At 34.8% G+C, this 9,475-nt stretch overlaps 1 protein-coding gene across 1 annotated transcript; it reads left to right on the top strand.

The window, feature by feature from the left end:
• Positions 1–155: 155 nt before the first annotated feature.
• Positions 156–8,680, top strand: LOC109036861 (serine/threonine-protein phosphatase 2A regulatory subunit B'' subunit gamma; the record flags this gene model as incomplete). Its single annotated transcript, XM_072304567.1, is given in 10 exon segments — positions 156–426; positions 835–1,009; positions 1,798–1,931; positions 3,136–3,240; positions 3,683–3,795; positions 4,518–4,686; positions 5,297–5,485; positions 6,465–6,601; positions 7,274–7,487; positions 8,553–8,680. Coding segments are annotated over 9 exon segments (1,247 nt in total), but the record flags the coding sequence as incomplete, so codon positions are not given.
• Between the last annotated feature and the right edge of the window lie 795 nt (positions 8,681–9,475).

The raw sequence follows: 9,475 nt of genomic DNA, 5'->3' as shown, positions 1-9,475 counted from the left end.
CCGATTTCGGCTCTTTACATACTCAACTTTTTGAAGGCGTTTTATGTGCGCAAATAGCGCACTCTATTGGATGACAAACATGGATTGGGCGAATCCTTTAATTATTACATGGGTTATTCTCCAACAGAGTGCGCTAATGACCTAAAAAAAACACACACACAGCAACATAACCTCAAATCAAAAATGGTTCGTCGGCTTTGTCAGTAAAGTGAACGTTATAATTAATTTTCTCACTAAAATTGGAAATAATCTTCACAATATTATCTTCTGACCTCAATGTTTACATGTTGTCGAAGTAGCAAGTATTAAGGAGGTATTTAAGTAACATGCACTGAGCCACCAATAGTTAAGGTAAACAATCCAAACCGAACATTTTATCCATGAATTATTTCCTGCGGAAACAATAAATTTCAACCAATCCTGGCCGTAAGTAATATTTTAGCAAAATAAATTAGTTTTCTAGTCATCAGTCACTCTTTGGTTGCTCTTATTGCATCACTGACACTTGGCGAAGTATGGGAAATGCGTATTTCAACTGCAGCTTATGACAACTTGGATTCTCCTTTATGTGCTTTATTTTCCGCAAGAAAAACTAATCAAAACGTTCCTCTGGAATTTGTAGTGATTTTTCTAGAATATGAAAAATTAACTGATGACTTTAGGTCATGTCCGTTAGTTTCCTTCTTACATAATAAAACATGAGCAGCGGCTTGCAATGTAGCAATCTGAGATGTGCCTTCGATTTTAGGCATAAATATTTAGGCTTGGACTTGAAGTTTGCGCCTTATGTCTGATAATTCATTGTATTTTACACCAGTACTTTGCACTTTCTAGGTATCCCATAATGCAGCAGGATGATCAGCGCAACCAAGACAGAGGCTGAACTGATAAACCAAATTTACATGGACACTGCACAGAATTATCACTAAGTGTACACTCGAATGTCGTATAATGGATCTGAAGGATCTTCTCCAGGAACTAACGCAATGTTCTCATTCAGGAGACACAGGTATTGTTAACATATTATGGTCAAATCTTTAGTCACGAGCATTTTCTCAATCTCACACCTTGGTTCCTAAAAGCATTCAAAATCCATCTTTGCAACCTATTCTGGAAAGTCTGTGCAAATGATTGCAGTACAGTAATATCTTTTCAGATGTTGGACAATCGTCATGTATTAGTGGTAAATACTAAACGCTAGTCGTTTCGACCGGGATGCGGTCTTGCGTGTTGCCAGGTTTCCCTGAGGCCTGTTGCCGTCGGAGCCGCGTCCATGTTTTGAGTTCTACACTAAGTATGCCTCAATATGGCAGTCAACTAGCCTTTTCTATTCCACTGGTCCTTGTTGAAGATTCATGGTCAAATTTACAATTCAGTTTTAATGGACCTTTTTCCACCTTCAAAATTTGAAGGATATTTGCACCGTTGGTTTATAAGTCTCAAGTGCTTGTGGTAACAGAATAAGGTTCCAAAACAGATTTTTTACTCCAATGGGCAGGGCTGCTGAGAGTTCCTGGCCTTCTCATTTTTGCATGCGACTGAGTGCAACCCGTCCAGTCGCAGGGTCAAGAAATTGTTGCACCCCTGGCAATGAGAGCAGTAGCTTGAGTCATCCTCTGTGGATTGAGATGACCATTTTTCTAGGATGTGACTCACATATCTTGGGAGCATCCGACAAAGCGAGCCGTCAACTATTGGCTTTTGAGTTTGCTCACTGTTACATCAATGTACTTTAAATTCTCATGGAATATTTTTCTTTTAAATGTAACTGAGTTCTCCTTTCCTTATGTTCCTCAGCCTCAGGAAAAAACAAAAATGACAAGAAAGAGAAAGAAGTTGAGCATTTCCTGCAATTCTACAAATCTTTGAAAGATGATGATGAAGAATCCACGGATAAAACCTATTCAGAAATTCCCAAATTTTACTTCAAGGTAAATTTCTAACCTTTTAGTCACCTTAGGCATGAAAACACAGTAGTTCATAAAACCATCTGAACTGCAACTTTTTGTCCCAGGGATGGATAGGAAGACCAGGGTGGGCCATTCAACTGCTTTTCTCGAAAATTAAAATATAAGGGTCTTCAAAAAACCCTTTAGTAGGCTTCAAGGTGATGCTAATTCGCAACTTTTTGGCACTTCTTGTATTTTAATGTTTGAAAAGGAGCTGTTTTTTAGTCTGTCCTAGGGAACAATGGGAGAAATCCTGCCGGGCTCGTCAATATATAGGTCGATTTTGGGGCCGTTTGTCTGCTCCACACAACAGGAAAAAGAAAAAAAATCCAAAGGACCAGTCTTAGCACTTTTGGCATTCTCGGCAACTTTTTTGCATCAAGTCTGTCCTTGTTTGTTTCCATAATCACCTTGAATGATCAGAGAAAATGCATGAAACGATGCATGAAGATTCAAAAAAGGCAGGAGCTACTTGGAATTTCTTCCTAAACTTCTGTCGAATGCATAATAGTTGGACAAAAACTTTAAAGATAAAAATCTTTGCATTTTTGAATGCGTATCACCTGTATGATGATTTAAATATGCAATTTTAATGTTTCATGGAGAATATTTATTCTCAAATTATTGGATCCATCGGAAGTAGATACTTGTGTCAAGAGTACATTCTCAAATTTCAAAGTCAAAATATCTAATGATGAAGGGGAAATAATAGTCAAAATAATTTCTTTGAATAGCTAGGTTTTTATCTTTTATACTTTTGCCTTTACTTTGAAGACTGTAACCTGGAAATTGAATAATGTTCTCTTGAGACAGTCATCCTCTCTTTGTGAATCCATTTCTTTGGGGAAAAAATTCTATTTTGCTAAAAATGAACTGTAAATCAAAACAAGCTTTATAAACATTAAAAAAATGACATTGTTTGCAGGTTGCTATGAAGCTTTTGTATCTACAGCAAATCAGATTTGTACCACAGATCTTTATTCTCATCGTCAGTTCATTTTTTTTGTCCAAAAACTTTTTGCATCATTTATTTCCTTTACCTATGTATGAAATGCGAGGTAGGAGGAAAAGCCATTTTAATCACAAGGATAATCTATCAATCGAAATAAAATGAAATTGGACACTGTATTTACTTTTAGAATTTTTCATGCTGACGTCATTGATATTCTTTTTTTCTTTACTCCAGCTCCCAAAAGAAAACGAAATTTTTCTGCAAAAACTCAGAGAGGAAGCCAGAGCATTTTCGCTTCAGAGACGCAGCTTTGGGCTTCTTGACAATAATGATTTGAAGGTGAGATAATTTGTTTCTGTCATCGCATGTAATTCACCTTAATGAACAAAAAGGATCTCATTCAAATACTGTGGGTTATATTATGATTCATTTACCATCACTTAACTGATACTGAAACTTACCTGCCAAAACTGAAAGAGGTACAGTTACCCTCTATATATCCAGATAAAAAGAAATGAGGAAGGAGTTTGAGTCACGCAGTATTCAAATCAGTGATAGCTCAAATCAAAATGAGTTAATGTGAAAAAATTTAGAGCGAGGAGGAAATTTCATTGAGAGCAAAACAATTCAATGTAAAGATAAATATATTCATTTCATTACACAAAAGACTTCAATGAAGTATCCGTAATTTATTAATATAATTATAATATACAATTTAAATTACTTTTAATAACATATAAATAGAGTTCTGAAAGTGTTTAATTAGTACGTATCTTTTCAGGCTCTGTGGGCTCTCCTAGACAAATATCATTCGCCACCAATTGTGAGTGAGGAGCAGTTCATAAATTACGATGATTTCAAAAAGGTGGCTGCCCATGCTGATCCAAAATGCAGGTTTGTCCTATCAACTTTGAATGAAAAGTTGTTACTTAAGAAGAAAAAAATTAAAAATCCCTACTTTTCCCATGACTCTTGGCGGCATTAAAACTGGGAATTTGAGTATTGTGTGATAAATTTTTATCTTAACATTTTTCTCTTTTTTTTTTTTTTTTTTTAGGTATTTATTTATTTTTTAAATTTTCCCTAAGAGAGCAAGGGCAAGGAATTTTCGCAGGGTTGTAAAACAGTCAGTGGTACGTTAAATTTTATGAAGTGATCAAAAAGCTCAATAAAAAGTTGAACGATTTATTTTTGAAGGGAGAAAAAGCTAATCAAAATCAGACAGTCACGTTGACGAAGCAAGGTGATATCTGACGATGAGTTCAGTCAATTAGCAAACGCTGTTTCTCCCGCCTACTTACTTCATCAGCCGCCGCCTAAAATATCAAAATAGCTAAAATATTCAAACAGATCCTATCTTTGGCATTTTCAAAACAAGGTTTCTTCGCCATTTTGGATTTAAAGAAATCTGAAAAAATTGACAGAGTCTTAGTTCACCTTGTACTTTCAGAAAATGAATAAATAAAAATGAATACAATTGACTCATTTAATGGGCACTCCTCTTTTCTTTGACATCAATAACTCTGTTTTGAATTGGATGGTCACATTGGAGATTAGGAAAAACAAGGCTAAATTTATGCTGAATGTCTGAATTTCTCCTCTCTGAATGTTGACAGAAAATATTTCACTCCAAGTGTGTTCGCCAAGCTGCAACACGGAGACATCTACGGTCGTGTGAGCATCATGGCTCTTTTCAACTACATCATGCGCAAAGTCTGGCTTCATCAGACGCGCATTGGACTTTCTCTTTACGATGTTACCGGGCAGGGATTTCTCAGGGAAGTTGTAAGTCTGATGTTATCTCTTTAAAACTATAAGCTCTTGTTGGGCGCTTTAACATGTTTCTCTAGATGTTTAGACGAAAACTATCCAAGCACTGATTCAGGTCAGCATCCCAATTGTTTTTATGTCAATAACGGCATCGGTCAGTCACTGAAAAAATATTTATCAATCGAAAACCTGAAGTTGTGATGATTGTTTTGTCTCATTTATCGCTGATGTGACCCATGTGACGTTGCTGTCATAGGGTAAAAAAAGTATGAAGTAATCAACAACAAATTGCTGTCAGAAAGTAATCAACAAATCACAGAGCATCAACAAGTCTCTCCGATGTCTTTCTAAAAGTTCTATCATGAAAATTTCAAGGAATTCTTGTTAAATCATGAAAAAACTCACCAAAACCTTTAGGAGAAACTTTGCGATGGTTCTTGAGTCCATGAATAAATTTTTAAGCAAAACTTTATGGCATCACAATGAAATGAAGCCTTTCGCGCTCTTACTGCTTCATTATTTGTTTGTTTTTTTTTTTTGTCACGATTTTTTGTTTGTTAAATGTTTTATCTTCTCATTTCACAGGATCTAGAAACTACATCATGTTTATCTTCTCATTTCACAGGATCTAGAAAACTACATCTTAGAGTTGATACCCACACTACCTCAGTTAGACGGCCTGGAGAAATCGTTCCACAGTTTTTATGTTTGCACCGCAGTAAGGAAGTTTATATTCTTTCTAGATCCCTTACGTACAGGGAAGGTTCGCATTCAGGATATCTTGGCTTGTAGTTTTCTGGACGATCTACTGGAGGTATTGGTTATTTTCTTTTGCCTCGTCCTATCAAAGTTTTTTTATTTTTCATCTTTTTTATTTTTTACAACAAGTTGTCAAGATGAATTATTATCATATCTATCTATTATAAATCAATGAAATATTTATTTATCAATAGGAAACATTTTGCTTGAGCATGTTGCTAGTTCCCAGCAACATCATTCTTGGTCAAGTTTCAGCAGATCCTCTTGTTTTAGTTTTACGCGTTGCCACCACTTCAGTGTAATGTCTATTTTAGCAACTACAATATTTTTTTGGAAAAACAGACATATTCAGTAGATTTCTCAGAAGAATTATTCATACCAAGTATTAACCTATAATTTATCATATCAACCTAAACTTTCAATTACTTAGAGCCTCGCCAGGCAAAATTAGAAGAAAAATACCACAACATTTCAATGAAATTTGAAGAAACCAAAGTCAATATCTTCTTTAATAAGAAGTAAACAAAAAATGTACTGTGTTTTGGCCCAAAAAAAAATTCCCTTTGATCAATTCCTCTAAAGTCTAACGATATTTATGTTCTGAAAACTTCTGATATTATTTCTGGATCTCAAAAGTAATATCTCTAACTTCCAATGTATTGATATCAATGTTTAATTATACTCAGTATTTTTTACTTTATCCTAAGATTTGGAAAGATTATTTTTGTAGGGTTTCTACAAGCCATATAAAGGGAGAAAATACAATATTGCTGTAATTACATCTAAGGCATTTAATGGACTACTAAAGAAGGAAAAATTCAATTTTTTAGAGGTACGGATCCGCACCAAAAGTTTATGCAGAATATTTTGAACACATGAAATGCTTCCAGAACTTACTCATGAGTAAAATGTTAATGTCTGATATTCTTGCTAGAATTTGTGATGTCCTTGTGTCTGTTTTAAAATTTGTTTGAATTTTAGAACTGTATTTAGTATGGCTCTTAAAATGTTCTATGTTTTTGCAATTTTTCTAGTTGAGAGATGAAGACCTGCCGAAAGATTCCTTAGAAGCAAATTGGTTTTCAGCGACCTCTGCATTGCGTGTATATGGACAGTATCTCAATTTAGACAAGGACCATAATGGGATGTTGAGCAAGGAAGAACTTGCTGGGTACAAGCTTTTTTTTAATTTAGCTTATTTTGTTGGATGTTCTTCTGAAAAGCAATTATAGTCCAGTCATCGTCCTAAAATGCCCTTTGCTTTTGAATGTTTCTTTAAGTTTTCGACATTCCAAAATTTTTTATTGTTTTTACAACATGTCATCATCAGGTGAACTATTTTCCTTTCATCGTGTTTGATGGAGCTTTGTTCACTCGCGTTTAATGCAGCAAGATCAACAGTTTTTACTTAATGTGTTTTTTCACAAATATCACCAATTTTTAAAAATCTGATTCAATTGTTTGCATCTACTGTGGACATTGGACAGACCTGTGCAACATGGAGTGTACAAAAATTTAAAGGATTGACATTTATAAGGAGACAAGTTACTGATGGAATTTGTTTTCTGGGTTTTGATCACGGTTTTATGTAACTCAGGAGCGCCTCAAATCCTGGTATAGAGAAGAATAAGAGGGCATTCACTCGCTTGTAGATGAGGGGAGAGTGTCAAATTTCACTGTTATAGCCTCGATTTACTCCGGCAACAGCTCTGATAATGGCCCATTGAATTAATTTTTTATTACTTCTGAAACTTATTGCCCAAGAAGTAGGGCACTATTCTTACAACCTCCCAAAATAAGTTAAAAAATTTATTCCTGTATATTTGTGTTTCGAAAAATATAGGTATGGAACAGGGACGCTAACGTCGATTTTCATCGACCGCGTTTTCCAAGAGTGCTTGACGTACGATGGTGAGATGGACTACAAGACTTACCTAGATTTTGTCCTCGCTTTGGAGAATCGACAAGAGCCACAGGCACTACAGTATCTTTTCAGGATCCTTGATATCAACAATCAAGGGTATTTGGATACCTTCTGCCTCAATTATTTTTTCAGGGTGAGTTGTTCATTTTTTTGCGTCCAAATTACACAGAATTTTTTTCAAGACCAAAACCAAAAAACAAGAGATATTGACTTAGACCAGAGATGAATTTGTTGAAAGTAATATTTTTCCATGAGCCTTTGCGTAAAAGACATTCATTGAGTCAAATACCGTCACTCTGAATGAATGAAATTAAACATCAAGGCCAAATATAATTTAGATTTTAGACAAGAGAATACATTTCTTTAGATAAGCTCAAAACTATCCTGAACTCCATAGTTTAAAAATCCAATTGGTTTCCTTCGCTAGAGGGTGCCTAAATTACAGAAGATGAGAAAAGAAATGAAAAGGCATACAAAATCAAAGAACAAAATGAAATAAAGCTCTCTCTTAGGATGGACTTTTGGAACAGAAAAAAATGACCCTACAAATCTGTATGCACATTGCAGAATAGCGGAAAATCTCTGCAAATGAATTTTTATTGATTTTCAAGAAATACTGGTTGTCAAAAATTTGACTGAGTGATGAGCTGACTGGATAAAATTTTAAGAAGTTTTGCAGGAAGTTGAGAGGAAATGTGTAGCAAGTTAACCACTGAATCATTTTTTCTTTCTTTTTGTGAAATTATAATTGTTCCACTCAATGACAGAATCTCAATGCTAATAAATTTATCCTCCAAGGATCAATGAAACCGAATCAATATCAGTTTAAAAATTTTGTGTAAAATATATCGACTGTCTACTTCAAAAACAGTAATAAAAACTCTTAAAAATGCATTTCAAGTAAACTTGTTCAATGCTTGATCTCTGGAAGGAGGAGTACGTCTCTTTGATACAAATTTGTACTCTAATTCCAATACCTCAGGGGGCTAAATTTTGAAATCAATAGACAAAGCATTGGGCAAAGGGATTGCCTTTGTCTTCTTTGTGTATCGATTTCAATGATCAGCCGGCAAATCGATAGACAAAGCAATGGACAAAGGTATTGCCCTTTGTCTTCTTTGTCTATCGATTTCAATGATCAGCCGGCAGAGCAAGTCGAGAAGACAACCTCATAATGTTTGGAATCTTTTGGCTTTAGGCAATTCAACAGCAAATGAATGAACACAAACAAGACCCTGTATCATTTCAAGACGTCAAGGACGAAATTTTCGACATGACAAAACCGGCTGACCCTACAAAAATAACACTTCAAGATCTCTTGAATAGGTTTGTGATATTTTGTCTTTTTTTTATACATACCCTCTGCGAAACTTCCTTTCACTGTCTGTTTTAAACGGCAGAATCTGCTTCTTTTCAAAGTTATGAAAAAAGGAACTCTAATCTTTCACCATAATATCGAAAGATATTTCAATGTTTTTTGATATATTAGAGATGATTTTTTTTAATGAAAATGTTCCTGTCCAACGGGAAAGGGATATTTTCTACACAGGCAATATTTTCCATTGAGCAGTTGATCTCCAGGTGGGTCAAAAAATCAGATTTTGAGATTGCGATGGGAAACTTTTTTAAGTGGCCTGAAGAAACTGTTATGAGCAGTTTAGACCATTTTTGTATTGAAATATTGTTCACAATTGGAATGTAATGCAACAATATTGTACCATAAATATGGGAATCAGAATTTTAAGTTGCCCTTTCTGGAAACTATGCTCTGTGGACTGTACACTTCAAACTGCTCCAGCGCTTTGATGTCATTGTGTGCTTTTGTCCCAAAATGTTTTTAGTTCACTCTGCTATTCTTTGGTATCAAAAACTTGATATTGAATTTTCAAGGACACATTGATAACAGTCGTAAAGGAATAATCTTCTCAAAGTCTCTAGTCCCCTCCAAAATAGTATGTAAATAGTCTTAAAATACTTTTGTGGACTATAAATATTCTTTTTTGTCTCCTCTTTTCACTAAAAATTGACGACCTCAGCAGTCAGCAGTGAAGATTCCCTCTGACTTCCTTGATTTTATGTAGCTTTCTTTTTCCAAGCTTCCCTCCTTTATGTTTAGTTCTT

The sequence above is a fragment of the Bemisia tabaci genome, chromosome 9 (assembly GCF_918797505.1).
Source record: "Bemisia tabaci chromosome 9, PGI_BMITA_v3".
NCBI lineage: Eukaryota > Metazoa > Arthropoda > Insecta > Hemiptera > Aleyrodidae > Bemisia > Bemisia tabaci.
This window is presented reverse-complemented; position numbering and strand designations above follow the sequence as displayed.